At 41.3% G+C, this 20,385-nt stretch overlaps 1 protein-coding gene across 1 annotated transcript in view; it reads left to right on the top strand.

Moving 5' to 3' along the window:
- LOC117516100 (neural-cadherin-like) overlaps nucleotides 1-20,385 on the top strand; it is a 540,129-nt gene that overhangs the window by 495,337 nt on the left and 24,407 nt on the right. The window contains exons 27-31 of the mRNA XM_034176992.1: nucleotides 4,452-4,635; nucleotides 4,899-5,065; nucleotides 10,605-10,869; nucleotides 11,791-11,974; nucleotides 18,297-18,547. Of these exons, the coding sequence (XP_034032883.1) occupies nucleotides 4,452-4,635; nucleotides 4,899-5,065; nucleotides 10,605-10,869; nucleotides 11,791-11,974; nucleotides 18,297-18,547 (1,051 nt within the window). The remainder of the gene's footprint in view (nucleotides 1-4,451; nucleotides 4,636-4,898; nucleotides 5,066-10,604; nucleotides 10,870-11,790; nucleotides 11,975-18,296; nucleotides 18,548-20,385) is intronic.

The raw sequence follows: 20,385 nt of genomic DNA, 5'->3' as shown, positions 1-20,385 counted from the left end.
TGGGTACATAGTACCCTTTACCCCCCCCAGTCCGACGCCCCTGCTCCTGAGTTTGGAAAACAACATCTGAAAATACTCTAATTCCTCATGTGGCTGGGAAAAAAGTTCCTCCGTGACACCACACTTTGCACCAGTTCCTCCGTCAGAACTCAGATCACGGTTTCAGCAGTGGAGGTTGTCCATCATGTTGGTGAGTTTCAGCCCTTGGTGTGGGTGTTCAGCCAATGGGAGACCGGCTTGGTCCGCTACAGGTGTAGTCTGTTTGCGGAATGTCCGTGGTGCTGCATTCAGACCCTCCACTCCTCCTCCATGGACCACAATTTGCGCCAGAAGTTGAGTCACTGCTCATCGTTAACAGCTCATTTACCACAGGCATTGAGCTATTCTGTCTCAGTGCAAGGAAATTATCCCATGATCCACAAAGAAAAAATAAAATAATGTTAAAATTTCTCAGTTTTGCCTCCGTGTGTTACGGAGATGCTGCGCACCTTGGGGAAAAAACATTTACAGTTTGTATTTGTCTGGTACGTATTTAATTAAAAGTTTAAAAAAAATAGTGTGGAGAGTGAAAGGCTGTTTAGCTCAGTGTCACACACTGTAGATAAAAACAGAAACAGGCTCACAGCTGATAATGTAGACAAGCTTCTTTTCATCAAAATGAATCTGTCCCTCACATTTTCAAAAAATGCTTTTAGTCGTCACAGACATAAAGTTATTGATGGACAGATTCAGTTCAGTTCCTGCTGTTGTATATTTTGTCGTGCTGAAGTTTACAGGTTACATTTAAATGAGATGTCTCGCAGTGTTACATTTGTTAAGAAACACAAAGTTAGTGTTAAACAACAATTTGTTGTTGTCAGAAAGTGATGTTACATGATTTAAATGAAATGTGTGTAAATAAAAACAAAGCAAATGGTATTGGTAGCAGTTACAGTCAAAAAGTAAGGAACAGCTGCTGACTAAAACATGTTGTCAAAATCATCATAAAACTGTAATGGTACTCGGTGTCGACGAGTACCAAAATGTATGTACTTATACTCAGTCTGGAAAAAAGTGGTATCATTGCATTCCTTATATATATATATATATATATATATATATATATATATATGCAGTGGTGGGCACAGATAACCAAAAAATTTACTTTGATAACAGATAATCAGATAAATGAATAGTTATCTTTGATAAAGTTAAAACGATAAACCACCCAAAAATGTTTCAGAAGTTACAGATAACCAATAAATTCCAGTATCGTCTCCAGTATACATGCAGCTACTAACAAGCTGATTTTGAGTTCAACACCACAATTGCTTCTGAAAGCATCAAAGGGGACAACAAACCCAATTAATTAGTCAGCACGTCTGTCTTTGAGCACCCTGCCCCCTGCTGGAAGCTCCAGTTTACTACAAGGCTTCCAGCACAAATGTAAATGAGAGGAGCCACAAAGCTCAACTTTCTACTCAATCATAATGCTGCCATCAGGCGGAGGTCTTGGAAAATAAAGCAATGCTGACTTATGGTTTGGTGTAAATAAAATGAATACTGATAGAATAACTCCATTAATGTCAATTCTGTCATTTGTGCAAAGTTAAGATATAACATATATCTTTTAATGTTGAATAATGCACTAATTCTGAAGTTTTGTAACAAACACAGACAGATGGCATTCTGGGTAAAATGTGCCTCCGGGGTGAATACTGCCATGAGCACTACTGGCCAGTAGATGGCAGTAGAGACCTTGAAAACTTGCCAAAACAAAATTCCAGATAATCTGTGTCTGCTACTCTGCTACGTTTAAGATGCGTGGAATTTAATAAATGCAAACACAATAACAACATCTATAAACCCAGAGAATATATTCATGAAAGTTTTAGGCACTAGAGTTTAATGCTGTTGTCCGTGGAGCCTGATCAGAGTGTCTCAAATGCATTTCTCATGCCGTGAACGTACTGAGATTACCCTATACCCATAATGCACCCGGACACAGCATGTCCACACTAAAACTTTAAAAATTAGCACATTACTTTAAAACTAAAACATATATCTGATATTTTCACTTTATAAAACTTCAGACATGACATTAATTTAAATAATTTGTCTGAAATTAGTTTGGTTAAAATTTGAATCATAAGTTAAAAATGTATGCCTCTGGATGTCTTGGGTGATATTGCCATCATATCAGTATGGGGTTAAAGGAAATGAGGGGGGTTTTGTTGACTAGTTTTTCTTTGCCTGCAAAGGGTAGAGCGGTTTCTTTTAGAAGCAGCTCTTCTCTGTTTGCAGAGGGTAGAACTACACATCTGCTACAAAACATTTAACAGGTAGGTGCTCAACTGATTTTAAATTTTATAAGAGTTTGTAGCTGTTCAGCTTTGTTATCGGTCAAAAATTTATTGGAAGATAGTTACTCCAATAATGGTTTTTAAAGTTATCTGAAAAGATAATCTGATAATGAAAACATTATCTTTGATAATTATTGGTTATTGGAATATATATATATATATATTTATTTATTTATTTATTTATTATTATTGTTGTTGTTGTTGTTGTTGTTGTTAATGAATGTGTTATTTTTTGGTATGTAAATCACACCAGAGTATAAATTTCAGGACCTGCCAAAACTAATTTAAAAAGGTGACCAATACTCCAAAAAATACAGTGATTATGAAATAAAAATGACACGTCCAGATATGTCCTTATCTATATGTAATGATGAGAAGACACCTTCATGCATTATGGAATCACCGGCCTCAGAGGATGTTCATACAGTTGTTTAATTTTGTAGAAAAAAAGCAGATCACAGACATGACACAAAACTAAAGTCATTTCAAATGGCAACTTTCTGGCTTTAAAAACACTATAAGAAATCAGGAAAAAAAATTGTGGCAGTCAGTAACGGTTACTTTTTTAGACCAAGCACAGGGAAAAAATATGGAATCATTCAATTCTGAGGAAAAAATTATGGAATCATGATAAACAAAAGAACGCTCCAACACATCACTAGTATTTTGTTGCACCACCTCTGACTTATAACAGCTTGCAGTCTCTGAGGCATGGACTTAATGAGTGACAAACAGTACTCTTCATCAATCTGGCTCCAACTTTCTCTGATTGCTGTTGCCAGATCAGCTTTGCAGGTTGGAGCCTTGTAATGGACCATTTTCTTCAACTTCCACCAAAGATTTTCAATTGGATTAAGATCCGGACTATTTGCAGGCCATGACATTGACCCTATGTATCTTTTTGCAAGGAATGTTTTCACAGTTTTTGCTCTATGGCAAGATGCATTATCATCTGGAAAAATGATTTCATCATTCCCAAACATCCTTTCAACTGATGGGATAAGAAAAGTGTCCAAAATATCAACGTAAACTTGTGCATTTATTGATGATGTAATGACAGCCATCTCCCCAGTGCCTTTACCTGACATGCAGCCCCATATCATCAATGACTGTGGAAATTTACATGTTCTCTTCAGGCAGTCATCTTTATAAATCTCATTGGAACGGCACCAAACAAAAGTTCCAGCATCATCACCTTGCCAAATGCAGATTCTAGATTCATCACTGAATATGACTTTCATCCAGTCATCCACAGTCCACGATTGCTTTTCCTTAGCCCATTGTAACCTTGTTTTTTTCTGTTTAGGTGTTAATGATGGCTTTCGTTTAGCTTTTCTGTATGTAAATCCCATTTCCTTTAGGTGGTTTCTTACAGTTCGGTCACAGACGTTGACTCCAGTTTCCTCCCATTCGTTCCTCATTTGTTTTGTTGTGCATTTTCAGTTTTTGAGGCATATTGCTTTAAGTTTTCTGTCTTGATGCTTTGATGTCTTCCTTGGTCTACCAGTATGTTTGCCTTTAAGAACCTTCCCATGTTGTTTGTATTTGGTCCAGAGTTTAGACACAGCTGAATGTGAACAACCAACATCTTTTGCAACATTGCGTGATGATTTACCCTCTTTTAAGAGTTTGATAATCCTCTCCTTTGTTTCAATTGACATCTCTCGTGTTGGAGCCATGATTCATGTCAGTCCACTTGGTGCAACAGCTCTCCAAGGTGTGATCACTCCTTTTTAGATGCAGACTAATGAGCAGATCTGATTTGATGCAGGTGTTAATTTTGGGGATGAAAATTTACAGGGTGATTCCATAATTTATTCCTCAGAATTGAGTGATTCCATGTTTTTTTTCCCTCTGCTTGGTCTAAAAAAGTAACCATTACTGACTGCCACAATTTTTTTTTTCCTGATTTCTTATAGTGTTTCTTAAAGCCAGAAAGTTGCCATTTGAAAAGACTTTAGTTTTGTGTCATGTCTGTGATCTGCTTTTTTTCTGCAAAATTAAACAACTGAATGAACATCCTCTGAGGCCGGTGACTCCATAATTTTTGCCAGGGGTTGTAGTTCCCTTTCTTCACCAAGTTCCTCTGCTCTTCATCTTTTTCTTCAGGTCTATGACCTTGGTTCCCCGGCAGAATCTTCCAGCACTGCCCGAAGCTGTTCTCTTATTAATGACCACTGCACTAACAGAGAGCACATTCCCTCGTGTGGTGCCAGGGGTCGCTGTAATGTCGAGTGGGGTTCATCTGGCTGCCTGTGTCAACCAGGCTTTACAGGACCACAGTGTGACCAAGGTAAGCATGTAAAACAGTTCTTAATGAGCCCTGAGCCGTACTTGAAAGCTGCCTTTTAAACGTCTGTGGAGTAAGCCGAAGAAATTCTAAATGCTAATGGGAGCTATGGGAATTTCTGTTTTTCAAAATGTCACTTTGCTGCTGTAAGATAACCTTGCTTTGGCAGAACAGCAAGCGCTCACTCTGATATGCTTGTGTGTGTGTGTGTTCCGCTTGACAGCTGAATTAACTGAACAAGGCTTTTGTCTTTTCTGATCCACAAGTGCCTCCAGAGTTGTCCTTTGATGGACGGAGCCACATTCAGCTCCAGCTCATGTGGTCGCTCCCTGCACGACAAACACGGCTCCAGTTTGGGGTTCGGACACGTGCCGCCAATGGCGTCCTCTTGAGTCTGCTTTCCCAGGAGCAGAACGAATACCTGCGTTTAGAAGTAAGTCATGTCTGGTTGCAGCCGTTCGCTAAGTTGTGACAGCTCAGATTGTCATGTCTGGGGGGCTTTAAATTTATGATGGCAGCAGGGACAAGCGATGGTTGCAAAGGCTTGTCATGATGAAAGCCAGTAATATCAGGGCAGTGTGGCCAGTAGCTGAAAGAGATGATGGCTGACACATATGTTCTTTAGTGTACAAGGTCTTTCAGTAAATTTGACTGCTACAATTTAAAAGTGACCTCCATTTGTGAAGATAAGATGACCTTTGCTGATCCATTGAAGAGAATTTTTTTAAGGTTAATTCTGTTTTTCTACATCTCAAGCACAATTCATTGCAGTGACGGCAGCTGCATGCTATAATTTGACACCGGTGTTCTTCAGTGAAGGTCAGCTCCCTGCTATGTTATTGTCTGGTATTTTCACAGCCTACTTGAAAAGGCGAGGTCAAAGTTTGCTTGCATGCCATTTACTTTGCCACAGTGGGAGTGGAGTGGGGCTCACGTAGGGTAAAAATTCTACAGAAAACACATCTGCTTCACTTTGCCAAACCTCCGTAATAACAAGCCTCTCCTGCCTGACACACTCCTGAGTGGCCGTGATGTCGGGTTCTTGTCCAAGCATTTTGACTCATTGATTGGTAGCGTGGACAGCTGCTGAAACTAAATGGCTCTATTCAGCCTGTCATGTCTGTTAAGCTCATAGGGCGGCCATTTGCAGTGAACCATTAAGGTATTTTACACCACTGGTCTGAGATTGGAGGCGTGTGTGCTTGTTGAACAGTTTCAGCACGGGTATTGTCTCTTTTGGTCTTTACCGTGCATTGAAGTAAAACACACTACTGTTCTAGTTCCACAGTGATAGGAAAGGGAAGCTGCTTTTGCTTTTATTGTATGTGGGCTGTGAAGCCTCTCTTTGAAACCCTCTCTGGGGCTGAATTGGTGAGCTGTGTAAAATGTCTGATGTGTGTCTGTGGCAGCACACTGAAGCATTTTCAAGGCTGCTTGTCTCAAAGCTCTTGAAACCACTTGAGCACAAGTACCATGGCAACAAACCCCAGTTTAAAGGGTTTCCTCGCAACCCTTTTTCTCTTAAAGGTTGAGAGGTGCATGTCCACCGTATAAATAATGACACTTTCTCACAAGCTTTCCCATGATGCATTTCAGCGTTCAGGACACACTATTCTATGCTGTCAGCTCTTGCTGAGGTTGTGAGCAGTTGTTGCTGGCTATGGATGCAGATTCCACATTAGTGTTGCTGTTGGTGGATCTAAGCGCAGCCTTCGTTACAGTTGGTCACTTTATTCTGGAGAAACTGTTGAGCTGTTTTGGCACTTCTGGTTTGGTACATACTCTGTATGGTTGAGATCTTACATGTCAGGTTGATCACAGTGTGTGTATTATTATTATTATTATTATTATTATTATTATTATTGTTGTTGTTGTATAAAAATGCTAAATCTGAATTTTCCACAATGAAGTATGGGGTACCTCAAGTTTCTCCTCTAGCTCCACTGTTGTTTTCTCTTCGTGTTGCACCTTTAGGTCAGATTATATCAAAGTATTTGATTAAATGTCACTGGTGTTGTTTGTTGACATGTAGTTGCACATGCCTGTTGATGTAGGTGATGGGGCTCAGAATGCAAATCTGAAGACTTGTCTGGCTGTAGTAAAAGTTGGACATCTTTTTTAATGCAGAAAAGATTAGATGATTTTTTTTATTGATCCTGATAGATATGGTATGGTAAATATGGTAAATTTGGTCAATTTAATATGTTTAATTTAATACATTTCATACGGTAAATTTTCAGTGTCATTGTGTTATTCATCACAGATAACCTTGGGGTGGCCTTTGATCTACTGTTTCCTTTTGACCTGTATATGCAAGAGACTGCCCATTTTCATTTGAGTAATATTGCAAGGATTAGCTCGCCCTGTCCATGGAGAATGCTGGGACATTATTACTGCCACATATTTTTTTTTCTGCACTACCAAACAGGAGCATGAAATGCCTGCAGGTGACTCACAATGCAACTGACTGGAATTTGTAAATTTTATGTGATTGTGAGTCCAGAATATAACTATCAATGTCCATTGTTCAGTGTTGTTAGCTAATATCCATAGTTTCTCCAAAAATATTAGTCCTATCAACATTCCGTGTTGGCAACATTCATCCTTGACTCAAAATACATAAGCATACCAAACAGCAAATGTCAGCTCTCCACCATTTCTCTGTGATCAAAGGTAGGTACACACACATGCACACATAAATGTACACAGCCATCACTTCACTTTTAATATGTAGATGATTTACCACCCCTTGCTGGAATGGCGTGTGAGTCCAAAATGTAATCATCAACAACCATTGTTCATTGTAATATCTATAGTTTCTCCAAAAATATTTGTCCTATCAACTTTCTGTTTTTGCAGTGTTCATCCTTGATCCAAAATACATAAACATACCAAACAGCAAATGCCAGCTCTCCCCAGTTTGTCCATGATCGAAGCTGCACACACGCATACACATACAGAGTCCACTGGGCTTTTAATATGTAGATGATTTACCGCCCCCTGCTGGAAGGGCGCGTGAGTCCAGAATTTAATGATCAACATCCATTGTTCACTGTTCACCTAATATTCCTAATTTTTCCAAAATATTAGTCCTATCAACTTTCCATTTTCGCGCTGTTCATCCTTGACCCAAAATACATAAACATACCAAATGGCAAATGTCAGCTCTCCCCAGTTTCTCCGTGAACGAAGCCATACACACCACAGAGAGGCCACTTGACTATTAATGTATAGATTATGGGCATGCAGGGTATAAGCAGCCTGTGTCTCAAAGGAGAACTGCGACTCTAAACAAAACGTTTGTTATATGTCAATGATGGATGTTTTTGGTAGCATCTAGATTGCACTGCTTTGTCAAAGAGCAGTAACTCCAGAGTACAGGAAATGTGAGATGACACTGAAAATTTCAGTAGATTTCCTCACTTCAGAAATTCACTTCAACAAACCTTTGGGAGCACTGCAAAAAGTTTATATAATTCGATTTTTCCTGAGTATTGATCGAGTCCTTTGTCCTTTGCTCATTTTTGTTGTAGACTTGAGGGCAGGAGGAGTCAGTGGGGAGAGCAGAGTCAGCTTTTACCGAGCGTGTATGTGTGTCCAGTGGGGGAAACACATTTGAAAGGCCCATGCTGAGGGAGCAATAGTTAGTTAATGCAGGCTGGGCTGAATGTGAATTATCTTACCCTACTGTTTCCAATTAAAGTTTGGACATGTACATGCTGCAGTTATGGGAGCCCCTCGTTGGTTGAGTCCATTGCATTTGCTCATCCTTAACTGCCAAACGTAATTGTTGTTTCTTGTATGCTTTCCCTTCGGGATGCCTCTGGATTCTACCATGCAATCATGTGTATGCCGGCACTGCAAAGCATCATGGCTACAAAATTGCCAAATTAATTTTTAGCACAGATTTTATTTTATTTTTTTCTTGGCGGGTTCACCAGAGAGTCTTTTCTCCATCATTAAATCTCACAGGTTTTGTTCGGACCAAGCTTTGCTGTCTTTTTTTCACCATGGCCCCTGGCCAACTTCTGTTGATGCTGCTTCAATGCAGCTCATCACCACTGATGAGTCACTTATAATGTTTCCAACCGTACAATTCTAGCTGTATATTTTACTGACCACACCAATTATTGGAAGCCACTCTTACAAAGTGCTGTTGTAGGTTACAAAACAAACGGTGATTCAAAAGTCATACAATAAACCAAGTTTTGATTATTGAAATTATTCACTAACACGTATCACTTGAAAGACTTGATAGATTTTGTATGCTATTATACAACTCTGCATACAAAACTTTCCATAAGAATCACTATGTCTGTCCATATGTCCATCCATCCTTTATTTCCTCAACCATCTGGTGGATTTCAGTGAAATATCATACAGTGGTAGCTCGTCATATGAAGATGTGTCTTTATTCAAGGGGAGACAATTATACTTTTGTGTTTATTGGTGGCATCATATGCAACAATCCAGAAGTTTGCAGATGACATGGCCATTGTTGGAAGCATCAGGGATGACAGAGAGGAGTGTCTGGTGTCTGTCTGGTGTCACACAAACCATCTACAGCTCAACACCTCAAAGACAAAGGAGCTGGTCATTGACTTTGGGAAGTCAAGACCAAGTCCATGACCAGTTCTGATCGAGGGAGCTGAGGTGGATTCCTGCAAGTACCTCGGGCTGTAGCTGGACAGCAAACTAGACTGGACAACCCACACCAACCACCTGTACAGGAAGGGACAGAGCAGGCTGTACTTTCTGAGGAGGCTGCGGTCATTTAACATCTGCAGGAAACTCCTGTGGAAGGTTCTACCAGTCCATAGTAGTCAGTATCCTCTTTTACACTGTGGTGTGCTGGGGGACAACACATCCAAGAAGGGTATGTCTAGGCTGGACAGACTGATCAGGTGGGCTGGCTCTGTAGTTGGCATGAAGCGGGACTCTCTGGTGACGGTGGCAGAGAAGAGAACATTGGACAAACTGCTGGACATTATGGACGATGCCAGTCACCCTCTGCACATCGTCATCAGCAACCAGAGGAGCCTCTTCAGCCACAGACTGCTCCTTCCCAAGTGCAGGACCAACAGACTGAAAAACTCCTTTGTCCCTCAGGCCATCAGACTGTACAACTCCTCACTCAGGGAGGAGGAGTGACAGGAAGACAGAGGACGGGAAGGAGAGGAACAGTAGTAGCCAGTAAACCAGTATTTATACTGGTATTTATATTGCAAATCTTTTTTCCTTTTTACTTTCAATTTTGGTACTTTATGTGCTTCTTACCCTGTGTGCTACTATACAATGCTGCTGGAACCTCATTTTCCATAAGGGAGTCTTCCCAAGGGATCAATAAAGTTCTATCTAATCTAATCTCTAATCTAATCTAGTGGTTAGCACTGTTGCCTCACAGCAAGAAGGCCATGGGATCGATTCCCACCTGTGGCCTTTCTGTGTGGAGTTTGCATGGTCTCCCCGTGTCTGCATGGGTTTCTTCCCACATCTAATGACATGCAGGTTAGGTGAATTGGAAACTTTAGAATTGTCCAGGTCTCCCTTGTAAAAGAGATGTTGGTCTCAGTGGGACTAACCTGGTTAAATAAAGGTTAAATTAAATATGATTTTAACTTTGTATGTATAACTCCTCCTAAATCAGTTTAAATATTTGAATGAAACTTCAAACAATGGGAGTACACCATGTGAAGACACGCAGGAAGAAAAATAATTCTGGTCCAGCATCTTAAAAGGGAAATAACTGGAATTTGTTGTTGCCTTTATTTATTTATTTTACAGTTTGTTAATTCAGGTATTTCACCACAAAAGATTTGCTATCGCTGAGATATGTACATGTAAGAAACTCATATGGAAGACAAAGGTTATCATTTTATGTGCTTGGTCTCCATTTTATTTATTTATTTATTTATTTATTTTGCTACTGTTGCTGTTCACAGGTCTGTTTGATTGTCTTCTGTGTATCTCAGGTAATTCAGGGTTTCCTGGCTGTCTTCTATAACCTGGGAGATGGAGATTTCAACCTGACATTGCCACACCATCACCTTGATGACGGAGAATGGCACGAAGTAGAGCTGGAGCGCATTGGCAGAGAGTTCACCCTCAGGCTCAATGGAGGCGGGGGACGGCGAGAGTTAACGGCCTCTCCAGGGAGGAGCCAGGAGATCATTATTGACCCCTCTGTGGTGATGCTTGGAAACAATTTTCCCTCCGGACACAACCGCAGTTTCCTAGGCATGGAACTACTTAACCGTTTTCAAGATGAATGGATGGATCGATAGCTGACTGGATGAATGAATGAATGCATTTATCTGTGGATGACGGATTAATTCATTAACAGGTTAATTTAGAAATGGGCAAACTACCACCATGTGTCAAGAACTAGACATTAAGCTAGTGCATTAGCTCATAAATTAAGACTTATATCTGATTTAGCCTGAGGTGGGCACAAATTGAATTGTAGAATTTACCGTATTGACTGTTTTGTTGCTACTGGGGCCTACTTGGGTATAAAATAAGCGTATTCTTCTCACAAGAGCATCAGAGGTCAAGGTTGCAATCTTCCCGCATCAATCCAGTACTTACCTGGAGTTCTTTTCTCTTTGGTATACACAAAACTGTCCCAACGCTAAGACAAATCCTGGCAACTGCACATTATTAGATATAGCAAATTCAACAAATCATAACATTGTACAAATTCTTTTACCTTTTAAATTCCTTATTTAAATTGTTGAACTTTATGGGTTCTAGAGTTTAAAAGCTGGCCCACAGATATTTTGAGCAGTTAGTTTTAATCAGATTATAAAGGTAGCTTCGGTGCCTCTGATCTAAATTTAAATGTTGTGTTAGTCCCCATGCTTCCCACAAAGTGAGCAAACTAAACAGCAGAGAAAATATCCTGCTGAAACAGAAGTCCGTGCTGACAGATTTGCTTCGGGCTGTTTGTGTGCTTGTTGGTTTGCAGGTTTGTCAATGAATCTGTTAGTGTCAGTGTGTGTGTGCGCGTGTGTGTGTGTCTCCATGTTTGAGTTTACACCCCTGCTCCTGTGTAAATGTGTATCCATAAAAGATTTTGCCTGAAGACTGGTGTCTTCGTGTGCCTTTTACCTTTGTTTACAACTAATGCCTTTTCTCCCCACATCTTGTTTTTACCAGGATGTCTGCGTGATCTAAGGTTTAACGGCCGCTCCGTCCCTCTGGAAGGTGAGCAGCCTTCAGAGGACATTCAGGTCATCACTTCCCAGGGCGTTTCACTTGGCTGCTCTTCAGAAGCCTGCAAAAAACACCACTGCGCTCTCCCTCTGGTCTGCGTGGACCTCTGGAGACACCACGAATGCAGGTGCTGCACAAATTAGGAATAAATAACCCAGGATGATAATGAGGATTTACTGTCTGCAGGCACATTCTGTACATATTTAAAGGAGCATATTCCTGCTTAGAAACATGCTGTATGCCTCAGCCAGGCTGTGGATAAAATTAGTAACACCAGCACTGAACATACAGTAGCAGAGCATGTCCACTCCAGTACTATCCTTAACACAAAAGTATAACTTCACCACAACTTCCTGGAGGTGGCTGCATGCACTCAGTTCTCATAAAGAACAACTGAAAAAAGATGCTGGCGCCCAGAAAAAAAATTAAAATCAATATGGACACGGGGCCTTCCTAAAGTAGGTAAGGGTTGGAGTGTGAGATTGGCCGGAGAATTGGTGCAGCAGGGGAGGTATTGCATTCTGTCTACCGTACTGTTGTGACAAAAAGGGAGCTGAGCCAAAAGGTGAAGCTCTCGATCTACTGGTCAGTCTTCATTCCTACTATCACCCATGGTCATGAGGGTTGGGTCATGACTGAAAGAACTAGATCGCGGGTACAAGCGGCTAAAATGGGCTTCCTCAGGATGGTGGCTGGTGTCTCCCTTAGAGATAGGGTGAGAAGTTCGGTCATCCGTGGGGAGCTCGCAGTAGAGTCGCTGCTCCTTCGTGCTGAAAGGAGCCAGCTGAGGTGGTTCGAGCATCTGTAAGTAGCAAGTAAGGTTTATTTATATAGCACCTTTCAAGATAGAAATCACAAAGTGCTTCACATAAGAACAGAGAAATTAAAAACAGCAGAAACATAAAACCATAAAAACTATAAAATCTGGTAAGGATGCCTCCTAGGCGCCTCCCTAGGGAGGTGTTCCAGGCAGGTCCATCTGGGAGGAGAACCCGGGGAAGACCCAGGACGAGGTGGAGAGATTATATCTCCACACTGGCCTGGGAACGCCTCGGGATCCCCCAGTCAGAGGTGGTCAATTTGGCAAGAGAAAGGGAAGTCTGGGGTCCCCTGCTGGAGCTGTTGCCCTGCGACCCGAACCCGGAAAAGCGGTTGAAGATGAGTGATGAAATCCAAGCATTACAATATAGGCTTATTTTTGTAACATGCTACAATATAACAGCTCATTTTAATAATTTTAACCTGATCATTTCACCAAGTCGTTATTGCAAATAAGAATTTTTTTTAATAACTTACTTGGTGAAATAAGGTTAAATCAAAATGCTGGGGTAGGCTCCAGCCCCCCGTGACCCTTAATTGGACTAAGCGGTAGAAGATGAATGAATGAATAAGGAGAACATATTTACTTGGGGCCAGTGTTGACAAATCTGTGAGATTTCTTTACAGAGATGTGAGGAGATGCTGATACCTTTGCTACAGAATGAAGGTCCACGTTTTTGGGGCCTTTGCGCTACCTTTTCTTAGGATCCTAACTCACTGGGGTGCAACAGCCTGCGAATGGCAATTGCGAGGGAAATTGCTTTTCATGCAATCGTCACTGGATGGTGCTCTTCATTCGCAGAGAGTCCCCAGCATTGTGCCTGGATTTTTAATTTTTCAAAGTTGGTGAGGTGACAAGGTTCCTCCAAGTGTTCTCCCAGAGCCGTCGCTGGTGTCCTGGGACCCTCTGACACACTTCTGAAAGTGACCGAGTTGCTACCATTACCATGGACATCAGGTCTTCTGGACTTACACATTTAATGGACGAGGATGTGCATGTGCGCGCATGTGCGATCACACATGTGCATGTGCGATCACGCGTGAGCGTGTGCATGAGGACGTGCGCACATGCATGCGTGTGTGTGCATTTGTGTGTGCAGAGTGCAATGGTACCAAACGTATTTAACCAAATTTGCACTCTAAATGGAACCAAGCCGCTCTCTAAATGCAATGCAACACAAATTGGGATGAATGAATGTCGTGTGACATGCAAAGCACCAATCAAATGATAAGGATCCACTCAGCTGTATATATATATATATAAATACAAATATTGAATGTTTGAGTTCAATGGTACGAACATTTCATGAGGTGAAAGCCTCGTTGAATGGTATGTCAGAAATATGTCAGAAATACGTCAGAAATGAGTCCAGCTTTTCTTCTCTCTTCCTGCTAACAGCCTCCAGGCAGCACAGTAGATTTGTTTTGTGCATGCACGAGCATGTGTGTGTGCGTGCACGTGTGTGCTCACATGTGCATGCGCGATGACATGCATGTATGTGTGCAATGGTACCAAACTTATGGAACCAAATTTGCACTCTAAATGCAACACAAATGGGATGAATTAATCTATGTCATGTGACATATAAAGCGCCAATCAAATAACAAAGATCCACTCAGCTATATATATATATATATATATATATATATATATATATATATATATATATATATATATATATATACATATATATACACTCAACAAAAATATAAACGCAACACTTTTGGTTTTGCTCCCATTTTGTATGAGATGAACTCAAAGATCTAAAACTTTTTCCACATACACAATATCACCATTTCCCTCAAATATTGTTCACAAACCAGTCTAAATCTGTGATAGTGAGCACTTCTCCTTTGCTAAGACAATCCATCCCACCTCACAGGTGTGCCATATCAAGATGCTGATTAGACACCATGATTAGTGCACAGGTGTGCCTTAGACTGCCCACAATAAAAGGCCACTCTAAAAGGTGCAGTTTTATCACACAGCACAATGCCACAGATGTCGCAAGATTTGAGGGAGCGTGCAATTGGCATGCTGACAGTAGGAATGTCAACCAGAGCTGTTGCTCGTGTATTGAATGTTCATTTCTCTACCATAAGCCGTCTCCAAAGGCGTTTCAGAGAATTTGGCAGTACATCCAACCATCCTCACAACCGCAGACCACATGTAACCACACCAGCCCAGGACCTCCACATCCAGCATGTTCACCTCCAAGATCGTCTGAGACCAGCCACTCGGACAGCTGCTGAAACAATCGGTTTGCATAACCAAAGAATTTCTGCACAAACTGTCAGAAACCATCTCAGGGAAGCTCATCTGCATGCTCATCGTCCTCATCGGGGTCTCGACCTGACTCCAGTTCGTCGTCGTAACCGACTTGAGTGGGCAAATGCTCACATTCGCTGGCGTTTGGCACGTTGGAGAGGTGTTCTCTTCACGGATGAATCCCGGTTCACACTGTTCAGGGCAGATGGCAGACAGTGTGTGTGGCGTCGTGTGGGTGAGCGGTTTTCTGATGTCAGTGTTGTGGATCGAGTGGCCCATGGTGGCGCTGGGGTTATGGTATGGGCAGGCGTCTGTTATGGACGAAGAACACAGGTGCATTTTATTGATGGCATTTTGAATGCACAGAGATAACGTGACGAGATCCTGAGGCCCGCTGTTATGCCATACATCCAAGAACATCACCTCATGTTGCAGCAGGATAATGCACGGCCCCATGTTGCAAGGATTTGTACACAATTCTTGGAAGCTGAAAATGTCCCAGTTCTTGCATGGCCGGCATACTCACCGGACATGTCACCCATTGAGCATGTTTGGGATGCTCTGGACCGTCGTATACGACAGCGTGTACCAGTTCCTGCCAATATCCAGCAACTTCGCACAGCCATTGAAGAGGAGTGGACCAACATTCCACAGGCCACAATTGACAACCTGATCAACTCTATGCGAAGGAGATGTGTTGCACTGCATGAGGCAAATGGTGGTCACACCAGATACTGACTGGTATCCCCCCCAGTAAAACAAAACTACACCTTTCAGAGTGGCCTTTTATTGTGGGCAGTCTAAGGCACACCTGTGCACTAATCATGGTGTCTAATCAGCATCTTGATATGGCACACCTGTGAGGTGGGATGGATTATCATATATAGTGGGTGGGTGTGTATATATACACACACAAATATTGTGTGTGTGTGTGTGTGTGTGTGTGTGTGTGTGTGTGTGTGTGTGTGTGTGTGTGTGTGTGTGTGTGTGTGTGTGTGTGTGTGTGTTGTGTGTGGTGTGTGTGTGTGTGTGTGTGTATCTGTGTTTCTGAGGCCACAGTTATCTCAGCTCTTACACACTCCAGGCAGCTCAAAATTTACTTATTGGCTCCCATCGACAGTCCACATACTTAGATAGCAAAATATCAGAGACTACAGGCCTCCCAGAATTTCACCATTTTTACCTTTCCTGAGCAACAAATGCCTCAAATTTGTTGACACGCACAAGAAATGATACTTACAGGATCATTCACCAAAGTTATAGCAAATAATTCCATGTACTTTTGGCAGAATTAAGCTTTTATCTAGATTAAAACCCAAATTTAAACCCAACCTGTTCAGACTGGTGCCATCCATTAAGGAAAAGCCATCACTGTTGTGACATGAAAACGAGGCTGAGGTCATGTGGTTTTGTTTACGTTCTGTTGCCAAGGGGAATTCCCCAGAAGCCACATCAATCTGACAGACAACAACAACAAAGCAGATATTTGTTGTTGTTTTGTTTGTCATTTTCACTTTTGAGCTTCAAAGGAAGAAAAGAACAGAGAAACAACACAGGAAATCAACTATGGTGGGTGGGTGGGGGTTGGAGGGGTCAAGGACCATTATGTCTGATAGATTATACTGAGAAAAATTATTTTATTCTCTGTCTTTAACATACATTTTCCTGTTGCATGCAACTGATTTGACTTGACTTTTTTCTTCTGGAAAATCATAAACCATTTCTTTGGAAAGCCTAGACCGATGCATTGTACTTTTTAATTTTTCCTGTGTGAAGGGAAATTAAACCAAGTATCCTCTGGCCACAAGAAAAACACTTGAACCTTTAGGTCACTGTTTCCCTAAATTGTAGACCGCCACAGCCTTTGTCTTTTAACCATTGCCCCTCTAATCTCTGGGGCACCACTACTTTATCTTCTACACCACCAATCCCTCATCTCTTGGCCACCACCACCCTAATCTCTAGGCTCCCACCACTCTTAATTTTTTTTTTTTAACTAACACCACCCTAATCTCTAGACCCCAATTGCTCAGATTTCTAGACCAATACCACCATAATCTCTAGGCTACCACTGATCTAATTTCTAGGGCATGACTACCATAATCTATAGGCCACCACTGCTCTAATCTCTTAGCCACCACTGCTCTAACCTCTAGGCTAACCTCACCCTAAACTCTAAAACATCACCAGCCTATAAGCATTACTGCTCTAACCTATAAACCAGTGGTTCACCAACCTTTTTCATTGGAGCTTCTACCTAAGAATGACTGCCCCCCCCCCCCACACACACACACACACACACACTCACACACACACACACACATACACACACAACAATAAACTAATTAATCACAAATCTTTTGGAGAATTAGTGGAGCAAAAAATAACATGATTTAGTTTTACTCCCTTTACATCCAAGGGAAAAAAAAAGTATTTTTAATTACTTTTGATGGTCAATTACACATTTTATTATAATTTTATTTAATGTACACATCTTTTTTGACAACCACAGAGCAGGCATAATGCCACCGTCTGATCTTTGGCTCTCTCTTGGACCTACATTCTCCAGGCCACTGCCTCTACATATTTTTACATTTATTAATTTTCTTCAAACTTGTACACCAAATCTGATCAGTCATACAAACCATATGACAGGTAATTGGTATGCAAATGTATGCAGATCCAGATCTAATCGAGTGAAATATTGTCACAGAGGAAGTTTTGTTAGTGGAGTTTTTGCAAGATGAGAAATATGATGATGACCATGCAGTAATCTTGTGAATCTTAATGCAGAAGTCCAGGATTGTTCCGCGTCTGATTGCCTTCTAGTTTTCATGTTCACTTGAAATGAAAGTTTTCACCAGATGGCTGCTGTTACAGGGTATGTCTAATAGTGTGTCAACCTGAGGGGGGAAAAGTGCCTAACAGCAACAGCAGCATGGTCCTAACTGCACATTTAAACACTGTAGGACGGCTAAATCAGCTGGCTGTGATTCTTAGAACCCGTGCAGGGTTCTTTTGGGATCAATATCACACCGCATTGTGCAATTGCAACACAGCTTCAGGTTATACTTCAGGTTGTACTGAGACAGTTGGGGGCATGTGATATTTTTGCAAAAATACATCAAGGTATTGCAAAGCCAATCTTGGCTTCCCAGTACCTTTTTCAGTTTTATCAGCTTGAGTGGAGCAGCAGACACTGTAACCGTCAAGAGTGTACCTGATATCAGAGGTGTAACTCCTGGGATTTAGTCTAACACTGTCAGCTTAGGTTTCTTAGGGCTGCAAAGTTAAAATCTTTGTATCTGACAGCTTGCTGAGTGCCTTGTCTCTTCGCTTTACGTGTGTCTTCCCTCCACAGGTGCCCTCCAGGCCACATGACCAAAGAAAGCTCTTTGGGCAAAGTGTGTGTGTACACGTTGTGCGCCAGCCGGCCATGTCGCCACGGGACCTGCGTACCTCATTCTCCCTCCCGGTATTCGTGCCACTGCAGCGAGGGTTACCGGGGACGGCACTGCGAGGTCACGCTCGCCATGTTTTATAACGAGGACAACACCAGCCTCAGCCTCAGCTCCATGTTCGCCATCAGCATCTGTGTCATGGCTTTTCTAGGTAGTTATGTCGACTATGTTCTCGTCTACCTGTGGTAACCAAACCTGTCGTCTCTCCATGTGTCTATTGTTCATCCGGTGGCACTTTTATGTTGGTTTATTTCCATATTCATTGTGTTATTCATGTACTCTGTTTTTATTTGCAGTGCCTACTGATTTATTTGTTTGACATCTGCGTGATGCTGTGAAATCCATTCACACGCATATCTTGTAGCTGTATCGATCTCTTGGGTTGTGCCAGCATGTGTTTTCTCCTTGGAAGGTGGAGGAAAACATGAAACAAATATCATAAATGGAAGAGAAGCAGGAAGGAAAACACTGCGTGTCTTAATTTGGGATTCATGGGGGAGCTGTAAAAGTCCCTGGAGAGTCAGAGCACCTCTTCTTTATCTGTTTTTCTATATTTCTTATCACTCCTTTGTCCCCTGTCTCTTCTAATGTTCTGCTACATCTTCAGAAACCATTTTTCACCCACAGCCTTACTTTTTTCTGTCCAACTTATTTTATATCGCAGCATTCTCTCCTTTTACTCCCATGTCCATCCACATTCCTTTGTACAGTTCTTTTCTTCCCAGGCCAACCTAACCATATCTGTATTATTTTTCCTGTTTTGTACATTGTTTAAAATGACTCTCAGAGATCGTCAAGTCAGGCAAAATTGCCAAAGCAGCAACAGTTTTGTTGTACCTACACTTAGTTTATTATTTGTGAGCTCAGGATTAGATTTGTGTGAGGTGTCATGTTAAGTTATTGATTAGAATGCAACTGTATTATTGTAAAACGATTATGTTCAGATAAGTCCACACATGCACGGGTATTTTTAAACACAAGGATTTTCTGCCTTCTTTCAAAAAAGAAATAAATAAATCTCATCCACATAAGCACTGTTTTAAACAACTGCACAGTATGTATGAAGCCACAGCACCCTAGGCAAACGTTAATAAGTTTACCATTGACGAGTGACGCTTGTCTACACAAGGCTTTTAGAACGTACAGTTCAGTGATTTTAACCCTTGACCTTTTGACCCCCAAACTAACAGGCTTCTTGGGGTCACCATGCTGAATACATATATTCCAGCATGGTTTGGTGACAATCGGGCAATTAAAGAATTTATTGCGCGCACAGAAGTTTTACAAAGTATGCCCCAGTGACTGTGACTTTTAACCTTTTGACCCCAAAGCCAGTAGGCTTTTTGGGGTCAACATGCCTAACACACACACTAGCATTGGAGTGAGTTGGGCCAGGACAACTAGTGGAGCAGATAACTGCAACAATTGTTCATTTCTGGAAACAATCGCCAAAATTGGAACACATACTCCTCAAACATTACTCTTTTGAAAAAAACTGAGTATCCACTTGAATTTTCAATCAGTGTTCAGGTAGGGGTCAATTGAAGAATTACACAGGGGTCAAAATTTAAAAATGTTTCAATCATATTGAAAGCTATACCACATTATTTGTCTGATCACAACGATACCAAAAAGGTATAGTTTGGACTATCTATGACCGAATGTTATGGAGTTATGGGGTAAAAACAACAAGAATGGTGACAAAGGTCAATTTCAGTTTGTACAGGGGTTAGAAGTTAAAGTTGCTCTAGTTTTGGTAAAAAGTGGTGCAAATTATTGGTTGAAGTAATAGGATTAATAAATGAAATAGTTTTGACTGTGTTGAATGCTTGGTCTGCAAGGTAAAGGTAGAGCAATGTCGACGTCCATTGGATTCTATGACATGTGACATATGTTACCCTGTAACATGATAACTAAGCATGCCACATAGTGCAAACTATTCCTTTTTAAAACCCTATTAACTCAACCAATAATTTGCATCACATTTTA

Source organism: Thalassophryne amazonica, chromosome 8 (genome assembly GCF_902500255.1).
Source record: "Thalassophryne amazonica chromosome 8, fThaAma1.1, whole genome shotgun sequence".
Classification (NCBI taxonomy): domain Eukaryota; kingdom Metazoa; phylum Chordata; class Actinopteri; order Batrachoidiformes; family Batrachoididae; genus Thalassophryne; species Thalassophryne amazonica.
This window is presented reverse-complemented; position numbering and strand designations above follow the sequence as displayed.